The sequence below is a fragment of the Rhinopithecus roxellana genome, chromosome 5, assembly GCF_007565055.1.
Source record: "Rhinopithecus roxellana isolate Shanxi Qingling chromosome 5, ASM756505v1, whole genome shotgun sequence".
NCBI lineage: Eukaryota > Metazoa > Chordata > Mammalia > Primates > Cercopithecidae > Rhinopithecus > Rhinopithecus roxellana.
The window spans coordinates 35,607,331-35,622,451 of NC_044553.1; the positions used below are offsets into that span (position 1 = coordinate 35,607,331).

At 41.4% G+C, this 15,121-nt stretch overlaps 1 protein-coding gene across 2 annotated transcripts in view; it reads right to left on the minus strand.

The window, feature by feature from the left end:
• FBN1 (fibrillin 1) overlaps window positions 1-15,121 on the minus strand; it is a 240,478-nt gene that overhangs the window by 108,105 nt on the left and 117,252 nt on the right. For both annotated transcript variants that reach the window (XM_010357811.2, XM_010357809.2), the window contains 4 exons: window positions 11,753-11,878; window positions 6,367-6,525; window positions 1,657-1,836; window positions 865-1,005 (listed from right to left, as the gene is read on the minus strand). In XM_010357811.2, the coding sequence (XP_010356113.2) occupies window positions 865-1,005; window positions 1,657-1,836; window positions 6,367-6,525; window positions 11,753-11,878 (606 nt within the window). The remainder of the gene's footprint in view (window positions 1-864; window positions 1,006-1,656; window positions 1,837-6,366; window positions 6,526-11,752; window positions 11,879-15,121) is intronic.

Here is a 15,121-nt window from a genome sequence, read left to right on the forward strand (position 1 = left end):
CTGAGTGTTCTTATCCAATCCAACAAATTGATTACTCCTGTATTACATTTTCTCCCTTCACCAGCTTAAATGCCTCATCAGCAATTTAAAATTTCTTTCTTCCATTTAAAGTAATTAGTCTAAGAGAGTTGGTAAGCTACACATTTAGACTAGTATAATGTGCAAAATTCCACAATTCGGGCATATTTCTAATGCTTTCTTTTAATGGTTAGGCTTTTGGTAGGTTGTCTTAAATGGGAGTTACCAGAAACGAATTGAATATCTTTTACAATGAAAGTTAAAAGTAACTTTAATAAGCAGAATAATGACCTCCCAAATATGCTCATGCCTTAATTCCCAGAACCTATGGATATGTTATATAGCTAGCAAAGGGGAATTAAAGTTGTAGATGGAATTAAGGTTGGTAATCAGTGATCTTGAGATGGAGAGGGTCTCCTGGATTATACAGGTGGCCAAATGCAGTTACAAATATCCTTAAATGTGGAAGAGGGAATTGCAAGAGAGAGTCAGAGAGAGAGAGAGAGAGAGACGGAGAGATTTGAAGATGCAATGCTCCTGGCTTTGAAGATGGAGGAAGGGGCCATGAGCTAAGGACACAGGCAGCTGGTAGTAGCTGCAAAAGGCAAGGAGATGGATTCCTCCCAAGAGCCTCCAAAAGGCACACAGCCCTCCCAACACCTGGATGTTAGCCCAGTGAGACTTGTGTTGGGCTACTAACCTACAGAGCTGAAAGATAATATAAATTTGTATTGTATTAAGCCATCAGGTTTGGGGTAATTTGTTACAGCAGCATTGGAAAACCAATAGAGTCAAGGAACAAAATTGCAACAGACCCGTGGTGCCAACCTAGGATGGATCACGTACCAATACACTCCCCACGAAGGTCCAGCTGGAACCCTTTGTTGCACTCACACCGGTAACTCCCAGGAGTTGGAATGCAGCGTCCATTCTGACAGAGATAGCGGACCAACTGGCAGTAATCAGTGACGTTGACTGGCAGCACCCCTAGAAGAACATTAAGCCCCATTAAAATTATTTTAACTATGGTACCTTTCATCAGTACTTAATCTGACAATAATGAACAAGATGTTGAATCAGAAAGGAAAGAGGACGCTCTTTGGGCAAAGATCGTCTAGTGACAACAGAGCATATTTCCACCCTGCCAACAGAGATCACATTGCACTACGTATGCATAGGGGAGCTAGCAACCCAGCTGCAGCCTGCTTTTCCCTGCCCTCTTCACCACCTCACTCTCAAACCTTTAGTTTGCAGAAATGACAAAGGCAGAGAGAGATTGGTATTGAACTACTTATAAAACTGCCTTGCAAGCTCTATAATCTAAAGTATAATTTTATATCTCTTCTATTAATCCTTTCTGTGAATCAGATTTAACTATCGCCCATAACTCTCCCATAGTTGCCTGAAAACATCAATAACAAAAGGACATTAATCTCTGGGGAAGAGGAACCCTCCCGTTTTTCTCTATGCAATAGGAAAATTGAGATATATAGATGATATAGATACAGATAACATATGTAAACCAAAAATTAATATAACAATTTATAAACTTATTTAATGACTAAAGCAGCATAAACAATAGAAAATGTTAACTTGAACAATGCAAGAAAAATAACTAGATGATTTTTGAATTCTTACTTGGTGGTTCCCGAGATGGATATGGATATTCCACTGGTGGTCGAGGGACCGGAATTTGAGGTCCAGGAGGAAAGCCAGGAGGAACAGGGAGAACTGGAGGAATGGGGCCAAGGGGTGGGGGAGGATATTCTGGTCTCCCAGGAATTACCATAGGAACAGAGCACAGCTTGTTGAAATCCTCTAGAAAAATACAACAAAACAAAACACAACAGCTGAGCTGTAGCTTATGATCATAGGCCCGCAGAAGTCATCCTTATTTTTTTAAAGATATTTTTGAATAAAATTGATCCTCAAAACTCACAGGTCAATTGGAGAAAAGAAAAAGGAGCAACTGACTGGATTTCCATTTTTAATACCTGCAGCAGCAACCACTCTGGAACAATATTTCAAAACCAAAGCCATGTTCCTCCCAAAGCCTCGGAGTTTTTATTTGTATCAACATTCACCTCGTGGAAAACATAAAGTATTACTTTCTCCGTCCAGTCCCACCTGTGGATCCCACAGGGCTCCACAGAATACATTAAAAAGTTTGGATTTTATTTTATGCACAGTGTAAAACCACTGGATATCTTCAACAGGGGCGGGACATGATCAGATGACTATTTTCAGAAGATCATGATTACAATTACAACATATGAAGAACATTACTGCGGGGAGGCAAGGCTGTCGCAGAAGACCAAGGGGGAGATGATGATGTCTGGATGGGGGAGGCAGTGATTGAATAGGACAGAAGTGGACAAATCTGAAGCACATTTTAGAGATAAATGTATAGTGCCCAGTGAAGTAATAAGTGTCAGAGCTCAGGAGACAAGAAGTCAAGAATGACTCCTAGTTTTCTGGTTGAGCAATTGGGTGAATGTTGGTGCCCTTCCCTGGATGGGAAAAACCATGGTGGTAGCAGGTTTGGTGGGTAGAAGCCAAGTTCCATTTTGAGATATCAGACATCCAAGTGGAGCTATCACTTCGCAGTTGTAAAAGACAGTGTGAAGCTTAGAGGAATCAAGGCTAGATGTGAGTTTCAGAGTCATCAGTACAGACAGGTGATATTCAAAGCCATGGGGATGGATGAGCTCATGTAAGAGTGGTGTGGAAGGGGAAGAGAAGGGAGTACAAGGACAGAACCCTGAAGAATACTGATTCATAAAAGAAAACATTATCAATGGAGAAGTGGCCCATAAGGGGAGGAGAAATACCAAGGGGTGGTGGGTCTGGTATTAATGCTGTATAGTGACCCTCTGAATGAGGACATCCTGACTTCATCATCTGCTTCCCTATGATTCTGCATTTTCAGGATGATTACTATTTTTCACAGCGTCAGGTCTTTATCAAATAAACCATCTTTAGGTTTTGACACATTTGTTCTGGGCTTCCAAAAAGGTGTTTTTAAGTAGTATCCAGGTTTCCAAGGATGTATTTATTTTATTCATTTTCATGTTGCCTACAAATAGCCATGTTTTATCACAGTTGCCTTCTGTAAGTAGCCTATGTGACTTTTAAATTTCATTTTTTTCCTCTCTTGCTAGGATGATGGTAATTTTATTTTCACAGTTGGACAGTGATTTTCTCATGGATACCTTCTATGCTAGTTTTAGCCATTAATAGAAATTAGACTAAGATTTTTCTTTTCCTTACAGACTACAATTTAACTTATTTTCAGATAGTAACATGTCTTACTGAAAGGCATTCATATTTCAACCTCATGGGACATTCTGCCAATTTACATGAGGTTAAATATGCCTGGCTTCTATGAACGGTACTTTCTGGTCCGTTTCTAAAATTTCTTCATTCATATTTGACATTTCCAGCTCAGGTCAAGTTTATGTTTTCAGAGAATTCTCTTACAGCATTTTAATTATTATTTAACTGGAATTTCAAGTCACAGAGATACTGACATACTTGAATGTATTTGTAAAGGAATTCTATGTTGTTCACGCTTCCCTGACTCAGGATGTCACAATCCTGCTTGTCAACCAACAATGACTCTTCCTATAGATTGATCATCTGTATGTGCCATATCCATCATTCCCTGGGAACCTGCTCTCACCAAATTCCCATCACTAAGACTGTGTAGCTTTGAAGTCAGGAATCATCTCTAACTCATGACTAATTCCCACTCTCAGCCTTGCCCTGCAAATTGCACATAACAGGAATTCATTAACTATGTGTTGGATTTAATTGAATGACAATTATATTATGGAACTCACTTTGCTTCCAAGCATTTGTAGGTACCAATTCAGTCTTTCTTTTTAAGACTTTTTGAATTTATATAAAAGAAATAGCTCATCAGCCTTTGTGCTAATTAGGTGGGTATTTTACTTTAAGAATGCCATTAAATTCATCTTAACTTCTCTAGGAAAGTGTATCAGACGGAATCCTATATTTCTTCCTATTTTTTACAGATTAGTAATCTTCTCATTGCCCCTTTACATTCAGGATCAGCAACATGGGGCTAATTTTGTTCAGCTGATGTCCATCTTTCCTATCTCCACTTAACCCAAGATGATGCTGACTTATTTTTTAAAGAGTAAAAAGCTGGCCAATCTAAAATCCTTCCTGCATCACTCTCTGTAAGAGCCCAGATCTCTAGCACTGGTACTGGAACATTTGGACAAACAAAAACCTACCTGCAAATTATTTTGCTCTATAAATCTGTTTTGCCCAAGGCCTCTCAGGGCTGTGCATCTCTCAGTGGTATACCTGGGAGAACAGCTCCCTGTAAAGCCACACACAGGAATCTGGTCGTCTTCTCCAACTGTCCCAAAGTAGGTCTTCCTGCAGGCACCTAAATCTGCTCTAGTCCTCTTCTCTATTCAAAGCCTTAACACAGGAAGGAATCCACATCAAAGCTGCTGATTTCCTAAGTTAACATATGCATTTTAAAAGCCATTGTCCTGGTACCTAAGCCATGTCTTAGTAGTAAGTCATGTGCTTCTAAACAGTGATCCACTAAATGGTTCCCTACTGGACTAAAGAAGGTAAAGTTTATCTATGCATCTGTTTATTTATGTATTATTATTTTTAATTGACAAGTAAAAATCATATATATTCATTGTGCACAACGTGATGTTTTGAAATATGCTCAACTGGTGGGAAAGATGTTGCCTAGTAAGTTGCTCTATTTGAATGCCTCCTATAGCAAGATTTTGCTAAATATTGTGGAAGTGTAAAAAGCATGAGAAATATGAGGCTACAATAATGAATGAAATTTCCTAATGAGATTGATCAACCAGTAAAAGAGCAATGTGTGAACACACATATAGGACTCATGCCACGGTCATACTACCAGCCAGAACCACAGGAGCACGAGGAAAAAGTGAGCACTTCCAGCTGCGGCTACCTCGGGACATTCATGGATTAGGTCATGTTTGAGCAGATCTCTAACAAGACTAAGGCTGGGCGCGGTGGCTCAAGCCTGTAATCCCAGCACTTTGGGAGGCCGAGACGGGCGGATCACGAGGTCAGGAGATCGAGACCATCCTGGCTAACACGGTGAAACCCCATCTCTACTAAAAATACAAAAACTAGCCGGGCGAGGTGGCGGGCGCCTGTAGTCCCAGCTACTCGGGAGGCTGAGGCAGGAGAATGGCGTAAACCCGGGAGGCGGAGCTTGCAGTGAGCTGAGATCTGGCCACTGCACTCCAGTCCGGGCGACAGAGCGAGACTCCGCCTCAAAAAAAAAAAAAAAAAAAAAAGACTAGAGGATATATAACAGGCAAGGATGGCAGGAGTAGGGAGAAAGAGCCTGAACTGGCAAGAAGTTTTAGAAAAAAAGTCAACTTGAATTTAGAAATGCTCAGATTGGGTGCAATGAAAACTCAATCATATAATTTAAACTACTATAAAGAACAAGAATTAAAAGATGAACTGGGATCAGATTTGGGGACTCAATGTTGTGCTAAGTAGCAAATGTTCTTTGCAAGAAATGGAGTGAATTGGCCACTAAATATTGCCTGAGTTCATCCTGGAGAAATATTTTTGGACATCTTTCTGGAATAACGAAAGTGTGCTGTATTTATATATTTGTTTAGTTATGTATTTTTTAACTAACAAATAAAAATTGTATGCATTCATTGTGTACAACATGGGGTTTTGAAATATGCTCAATTAGTCGAAAGGTGTCTCCTTTTTCCCCCTAGACACAATTTTTTAAACTGAACTTCACTGACTCATACTTTGGGAAAGATACATGGCAACGGTGGATTTCAGAGACTAGTTAGGAGGCTGCTGGAACAGTCCAGACTAGAGAAAATATGCTTCTAATGGAAACAAAGAAATGGACAGATAAAAGAGATACTGCGAAGAAAAAAAAAATAAGCAGGACTTAGCAGGAAGGAGAGTCCAATGTTAGGAAAAAGGAAATGTGTCTCCTGAACAACTTACCTGAAAAATTCTGAGAGCTGAGTTTTACCCTACTGAGCTTTTGAGTACTACATGAGAGCCAGTAAGTACTAAAATGAGAATAAGTACTTCCGCAAAAGGTTTCTGTTAAGTAGTAATAAGCCAGCTAAGTCAAAAGCAGTACCTGAAAACAGTACTCTTTGTACAGACCTCTGTTTTTTCCCTCTGCATTATGTGGGGAGATTTCCCTGGATGTCATCTCTTGCATTTTCTGGAGTCTATTCATTTACCCAGGTTTCCATTACGTATGCATCATGCACATTGTCATTGGGCTTGTGAGGATATTCTGCAGATAACAGGAAGGGCTCTTACCGGTTGCTCTGATGGGACACATCTCAGGGGCGACAGTGACCCCTGGAGACCAGCATCGGCCGGCATCACAGCAGCACTGCATTTTGGTTATGGACTGTGGCAGCTGGTTAGAGCAGCGCCCATTTGTCAGAGCTGTGTAACAGTATCCTGGGCGAACATCTGAGGACAAAGAAACACATACACACACACATCACTGAGATGAGACTTGTAACAACACTCCCCGGCCACAGCAGGTCCACACTTCACACTTGAGCTACGGCAGGATTAATTCACACCTTTGCCCCCTGGAAGGGAAGCTGACAGTGCTGCACAGGAACAATGCTCAGTCAGAAATCCCTGGTCTCACACCTTTTGCCCCTGTGTGCTGGTGCACATGGCTGAAGTCCCACATTCCATACCCAAGGTGGGAACGAATGATTAAAACCATGTGTATCATAGGAAAAGAGACTAAGAAAATCACCAGCAGTGACAGTTAATTATTTATAAAGACATGTCTCTATGCTGAAGAGAGACTGAGTTTTCCTTGGTTTCAAACTACTTAATTCGAGTCATTTAAGGAAAATAGTTATGTAAATCTATTTTAAAACAACATTCAGTCTATATTTCTAAAAGATCTTTCTTATTTTTCAGTCTGTAACTGTGAGAGTCAGACATAAGTTTTTTTTGTTTGTTTGTTTTTTAAGAATGAGCCACTTTGCATTTAGATCCGATGCTTATTAGTCAAGATTTCCTTTTGTCTTGGGGCCCTAACAAATTTTATAAGGTACTAATTATTTATAACTTCAAAATGACACGATTCCAAGTTCTGAGTCCTATAGGATACAATAGCTCTAGAAGGATTTTGTTGTTGTTTCCGGCAGAAAGTGTCTTCTCAAAGCAACATGGTAAGACACATTTCTATATCACTTTTATTGGGTTACATCATGTCTAACTGTCATTACGTCCGACACACTGCAGTGCAACTCTGGGTTACTGAAAGAGTTTGTGACACACGAAAAACCTAACGGCTCCCTATGCCTTTGAGATATTACCACGAAACAGTGAAGGCAGGTAGCAAAATGCAAAACACTTTTACCTGCCTGACATGTGCTGAGGGTGTACCTCTCTTTAAGTAAACTGGATCTCTATAGAGATCATATAAAATTAAATTTTGAATAGTAAATAATATTGTCAATATGCTTGTTATTGAAAGCAGGGGTCTCCAACCCTCAGGGGCCCCAATCCCCAGTTCTGGTCTGTGGCATGTGAGGAACTGGGCTGCACAGCAGGGGGTGAGCGGCAGGTGAATGAGTGACGCTCCATCTGTATGTACAGCTACTCCCCATTGCTGGCATTACCGCCTGAGCTCCACCTCTGTCAGATCAGTGGCAGCACTAGATTCTCATAGGAGGGTGAACCCTGTTGTGAACTGCGCATGCGAGGGTTCTAGGTTGCATGTTCCCAGTGAGAATCTAATGCCTGATGATCTGTTGCTGTCTCCCATCACCCTCAGATGGGACCATCTAATTGTAGGAAAAGAAAGCTCAGGGCTCCCTTTGATTCTACATTATGGTGAGTTGTATAATTATTTCATTATATATTACCATTTAATAATAATAGAAATAAAGTGCACAATAAATGTAATGTGCTTGAATAATCCTGAAACCATCCTCTCCTCCAAGTCCATGGAAAAATTGTCTTCCACGAAACCAGTCCCTTGTGCCAAAAAGGTTGGGGACCACTGATTTAAAGGAATATAAAGGTTAAATCCTTTTGTAAAGCAAAGATCTTTCATAGCCAAAAATCCATCCCTGGGTTTCCTGTAAGTCTGAATGTTAAATTTCAAGTTTTCTCAAAGAGGGTCATACCTGCAATTGTTATCATCTACATCATTCGTAAGAACACAAAGCCCTCATGTCTTGAGGTTTCAATAAATTAATAAAATGAAATAAAATAAAAACAAGGCTAATTTAGAAACATTTAAATTATTAACATCAAGTGAAGAAGGCTAAAACAAACCTAGACAAACCATAAAGGAAAATTATGGGTCAGTTTTAAAGGATACAAGATTATTTCCGAAAAGTACTTAAAACCACTAGCCAGTATAAATGTGCTTTCCAGAATTTTTGTGTGGTTCCAGTTCCTGTACCTCTGGTCAGACTAATAGTTTCACCAAAGAGGCAGAACAAGTTTTATTCCAGCCCAGTCCAGGATAAACGGCTGGAGAGGGAGTATAGACAAGTATGCTCTCTGCGAAGCTTCAGGTGGCACCTCCCCCCTCAAGAGGGCAGAGAAATTGAACTTCCTACATTCTAATTTGCAATGCCTTAAAACCACTAATACTTTATATACTTGGGAATTAGTAAATATTTGGGGCATGGAAACCAAAGACTGTTGAGAATGGGAAGAGATATTCAAAACTGGCTTATATCCCAGCTTCAAATGAATTCGGTGGTCAAAACCCAGTGTAAACACTTGACCAAATTATGGAATTTGTACATATAATTTTCAGCATGGGCTATCTTTCAGAGCAAAACTAGGGCCTACAGTTGCCAATGACAAAAGCTTAATGGGCTAATGTCTATTATTTTGCAAATTAACTACGATACCATGTTATTGCCCATCTGGCTGACTTATATGTTAAATCAATGGGTCACAAACTCTTGAGCGAAATGGTGAATGCTGGGGGTAAAAAAAATTACAAATCAAGTTTGGGTTACTGGCAGCCCCTGATTTACAGATGGCACCTGCACATATAAAAATAATTTTTCTAATTTCTTTTTTTGCTGAAGAAGTACCTTTGTTAAAAACACACATTTATATAACTTATAATTTTAATGAAAACCTATAGGCTAATAAGTAAAGGAAGTAAAAAACTGAAAATCAGAAACCATTTGGAGTACCTCACCCCCAGGACACCCCAGCCTGAAGTTTTTCACTTCGTTAGGCAGCACTGCCACATCAAGTTGTGGGGGAGCCATTGTGGTGATATGACACTTTGTACAGAGGGTAAGGGGTGGCTGTAGACTAAACTGAAGACCTTCAGGAGCCAAGCTAAGGGGAGAAGAATGTCAGGATCTGGAGGACATAAAGGGACACAGAAGGAACCACAAACACCTTCCATTTTAAATCTGCCCTGGCCAAGACACCTGGCAAGGAGGAGGAAATCTCACTCTTCTCTCCCCTTTTGAATCACTTGGCCCCTTATTCTCAGGACCCAGAAATCACATTATATCAAAGCAAATATATTATGGATTAAATAGGTGTTTGCAGGTCGTCCTAGCCTGTCAACAGGCCTCTCCTACTCTGTCATCAACATGGTTGTGTACAACCAGGAGCTAGGAGTGGTGAGGCTCAAACTAGGGAAAGGACATCTTTATGACTCCTAGGAGTCGAAGAGAGAGAACACAACAATATAAAAAGACAACCCTCCAGGCAGTACTACAAATGCCACAGGAAGATCACAGAACAACAAATAAAATAATACTAAGAGAGCTTAGAACACAAAGGGAGCTCGGGGCTGGGAAGTCTGAGAGTCTCAGAATGTGGGGGCAGATACCTTCTGCCAGTACCAGTTGGAATTTTACAGTTAGAAGAAATGTGCATGGAAGATACTGCATACCACTATCTACCTAGTGGGTTTTCTATTGTGAGACCTACTAATTCCAAACAACTGTCTTACGAACAAGTCTTGGATTTGTTTATACTGTTAGGGGCTATTTGTATTTTCTCATCACTAGGGATAATTTGGGGGTCTCTGTTGCTTACGATGGAGGGAAATAGGAGCATTGGGGAAGTCAGAAAAGTCACTTGGATCATTTTGTATGACAAGTTGCTAATTATGGGCACAATAGAGTACCAAAGAAGAAACGGGGCTTGCCTAGGGATCTGGCAGGAAAGAGTGAAGTGCATCCAGAGTTGAGGGGTAGGAGGCAATGAGGGAAGTCTGGGCTGTGCACTCAGGTCACGATGGAATCCCAGATCCCTCTCTCACTACCCACTTAAACTATTGGGCTATTATTTATCTAACCTCTCTCAATCTCAGCTGCTTCCCATCTACCGCTGTGAAATGAACATTAAGTCAGATAATTTACATAAAACACCTCATACCCCGTGATCCAGGGATCTTAGTTCCCTTCCCTTCCTCCTTTGTAAAAAGTTAGTACGGATATATTTGATAAAAAGAAAATAACTTTTAAAATGTGAACCATCTGATATGTAAATATATCTTAATCTTCATGTAGGTTGAGGCTCTCTTAAAGTCCTTAAATATCAGACTGTGCACTTTGGAACTTGAATTTTAATCTAGAACACTGCACTTTGAAAGAAGTCTTAACAATTGTTAAATCCAGCAGCTGTCAACTCTATTTTTTTTTTTTTTTTTCCAGACGAAGTCTCATTCTATCACCCAGGCTGGAGTGCAGCAGCGTGATCTCAGCTCACCGCAACCTCTACCTCCCGGCTTCAAGCGATTCTCCTGCCTCAGCCTCCCGAGTAGCTGGGATTACAGGCGCCCGCCACCACGCCCGGCAAATTTTTGTATTTTTAGTAGAGACAGGGTTTCACCATGTTGGCCAGCCTGGTCTTGAACTCCTGACCTCAGGCAATCTGCCCGCCTCGGCCTCCCAAAGTGCTGGGATCACAGGTGTGAGCCACTGCGCCCAACCAAATCTAATTTTTAAACAATAGAACCCCTTATTTAATTGATACCTGACATGGAAGCCTAACACTCACAGCAGATAAAGTGAAATTGCTATGCCTACAATGTGTGTGGGAGTGTGGGGGGGGACAAGAGCCCTTTCCACTCAGCCCTCTCCCTTTTCTCTGTGCTCTCCCCAATCCCTGCAGCCCTGGAGAGCTTTGAAACACCTGAAGGATCCACTGGACAGACTGAAAACCACTGATTCCTAAGTCCTAATGGAAAACTGCTGAGGGTTTGAGCAAGAGTGTTATTTAATCAAAGCACTATTTTAGGAAGATAAATCTGACAAAATGGATTGTAGAGAAGCCAAGAAGCAGGGAGACCAATTAAGAGATTATTAAAAAATTTCAGGCCAAATTAACATAGATTCCGGGGAATGACTGAAGGTGGGGGTAAAAAGAGAGAGACACCTGGGATGGCTTCAAGGTTAAATGCTGCACGACTACAACATTAATTAACAGACTGAAGATATCTGTAAGGTCTCCTGGATCATCCCTCTTTTATGGGAGGCAAAACATCTCCAAAAAAGACCACAAGGTGCCTCTGTTCTTTAAGAGGGCAGTCAACTGTTTAACACTTTTCTAAAAATGTACATTTTACCTCAACTGATAAATTATATATGCCCCTTAACAAGCTTGTCTAGAAAGTTGTTTGTTATGGAACTGACTTACACAAACCATGCATGCTGTTTGTAATTAAACCTACCTATGCATCTGGTACCATCTGGAGAGGTGTAAAAACCAGGAGGACATTTGCAAAAGTAACTGCTGACTGTGTTTGTACATTCGCCCCCATCACAGATTCCAGGAATGGTGCTGCATTCATCAATATCTGGAATATAAAAAAACAGTCTCGGCATTTGTAGAACACAATATAAAACCGTTCATCAGTACAAGGATTGAGATGTAAATACTAGACAAATCATGTCCCTAGAAACAGCCATCTTTAAAAAGTAAAAGCTGCATGGAGAACAGTCAATTCAAAGGTAGATGCTGCTTCTTTCAACACAGACTTACCCAAAAGATTTACCAAATTCAATAGATTAGGGCAAAATGAAATCACCCCCCTTTAAAATCTAAAACTGTGTACTGTTGTTTCATCAAGTAACTACAGCATGCTAATGTTACAAATGTCATTTATTTTAAAATTTTGTTTTCCTTTTGTTTCCATGTTTTGCATTAAGTTAAACTCCCTGACTAATTATTTTATATTCCGTATCACTTCTTGCATTGCTTTTCAATCTATTTTCCACAATGCAGATACTGAAATCCTACAGAGGAGATCTTGTGGTCTGAGTGCTGACCCCAACTTGGCCAATTTGGTGTTCTCAACGGCACCCAAACTACCATTATGATGGTCTTCTGTGGTTGGTGAATGAACTGTGTTGGACTGGGTGCTCTAACCAACAGGTCCCCTTCAAAGAGGGACTTGCTGGCTAGGAGGCTGGGAATACTGTCAACAGATGGTCTTTGGCTCTCAGCCCCTTCCAAGATAGGCTGAGTCGCAGAGAGCCCCCTTGCCCGAGGTCACACCCTTCCCAGGCACCCCACACCCAATAAGCAATTGTGGAGGAGGATCAAAGTCTGGTGCATCCTGCCCCAATGGGAGACAACACTGACGGCCACTGCAATTCCCTAATTCCTTCTGGGGCCGGTGGAGGCTGTTGATGGGCTGCACCCCAGCTTGCCCTCGCTCTTGCCTCTTCCCCTTCTCTTCTGCAGGTGTTGATCCCAAGGACATCCTCTAATAAACATCCTGAATGCCACGGAGGCCAAAGCTGGGGTTAGCCCTCAGACCACTGGTCTCCATCAAGGAAGCAGTAAAATTCCCTTAGGACAAATTTGATCATTTCCTTCAAGGAGAGATTTTCAATGGCCTGACCCACACACTGACAAATGTCAACAGATACGGCACCAGCAGAAGAAGAGAAAAAAAATGAGAGCTTCCTTCTTAGGCTAGAAGTAAACTCAGGGCACAGGGAATCTGCCTGGCCTCCTCTCTGAGACCAGTAGAGCTTTCTGCACTGACCTTGGGAGAGGTGACATTTGACCCAGGCCTCCTGGCAGTATTACAATGGCCAGGCTGACACCATTAAAACTGGGAAAGGCTTATGACCCCCAATAAGAACATTTATTCCGTAGGCTAAGTACTCTCTTCATTTATAAAACAAAATAGAGTTCTAAGTGAACCAGATTCAAGTATCTTCTGACTCAGGTTCACCCTGTTAGTAAAAAAGGCAGCAATGACAGTGTTTACATGCAGTTTAACCTTTTTAAAACCAAAATCACCATTCTTCCAAGCTAGGCTAGAGGCTAAACCAAACAATATTTCACTGCTTATATTAGAGTCAATGCTAACATAAACAGCACTGTCACTGCAAAATTATGTAACGGTAAAGGTGCATATTCTATTCTGACAGATACAAATTTCACTAGAGTCTGTGAAAGGGGCAGGCAGAGAAACTGCCAAGGGCAGACAGAACCTAGGGTTACCCATGTAATATCTCAAGGCAGCCACACTTCTACTTAACACAAACAAAAGGCAAGTATGTTAAAGAGCCTACAGGATTCAAAGCTTCATTTAAGGATAGAGGAAGGTATAATTACAAGGAAGAAGAATGTACCTTTTCCAAAGTGTCCCTAAAAGTTAATATCTGAGTCCTACAACACCTGCCAAAGATCACGTGAGGAGACAATGTGGTATTATATTTTTTCTCAGCCCATTAATGTAAATGACAGCTACCATTCATATTAAGGCCACTTAGCGTACATCAATATCCCAAAAGTTTAAGTGACAGCCTATGTCAGAAAATTTTATTTAAAAAATAGAATTAACATTGGCAGAATGGGGGAATCATCTTTTCCATGCTGGCTGAGTGAGATTTGAGCCCTTTATTGAAGATAACAATAACAATGACAATAATGATGAGAGTTTGCAGGTGCTGAGTGCTAGGCAGAGTCAAAATGCTTGATGAGTGCCCAATCATCTAATCCTTACAATACGGGTAGGATTGTGGGCCTGATTCTATACCTCTGCTGCCCAGGTACACCTCTTGCATTACACTGAGGCCTTCAGAAAACTGACACGAATCAAACCTGAAACAACAGCAAAGAGGCTCATCATTTATAAAGTGAGGCTAAACCCAAGTCTCCAACTGGCAGGGGTTTTTAGGGTGCGTGTGGGGAATTTCCACCTAGGTACATGTCTTTGAAAGCCAGCAGGTCAGGAAATATGTCATACTGCACACCTCCCTGAGTTCACACAGATTAAGGTAAAATGGGACTAGGCCAAATCATTACATTTGAAGGAGCTTAAATGGCTTCAAATTCCCCCTAATACGTCCCCTTCTCAGTGACACACCCTTTTGCCTTCAGGTGTCTAGTGCCTTCCCCCTTTCCTAAACCATCTTGCTTCTCAGTGGCATGGCTTCGTAACAAATAAAAGCAAGAGTTCTATCTATTACCAGGCCGTGGTGGAAATTCCTGATGGCAAAGGCCAGAATAAGGTGTTTGAATTGGATTCGCTCACACTCTGAAACTCGTTCCTATGAATTTATTATTTCTCCAAGTTCTTCCCACTCTGTGTTCATCTCCTTTTAACTGAATTTCAGGCATTCCAAGTTAAGAGGGAACTTGAGAATGGTGACTTTCTCAGAGTTTCTACAAATCAGGCTGTGTCAAATGCCGGCCATGAAAGTAAACCAGGTGGCGAGGCCTGGCGGGGAGTGGGGCTTGGCTGGGAAGAGCTATTTCGTGCTCTGGACACTTCTCCCTGCTTCCTTGAGGCAGCAAAGGAGGCAGAGCTGCTGGGGAGTAGCTGGTCCCATGGTAGCTGTCCACAACCCCACTGGCTTCTTGCTGTGACCTTAAGAAGAGACACAAATGGCAGATCTCTTCCTTCCTATTCGCCACCTGTCCTTTGTTTTTGCTCCTTCTCATCCTCCAGTCTCATCTGTTCTCCCAGAGCATTCTTCCCATGCCTAGGCCCCTTTATCCTATGGCTCCTCTGGCAGAATAGGAGGAAAGAGTGTGGAGGGCAGATGGATGGAGCTTGGTGTCTGTTCTGGGATGGGCA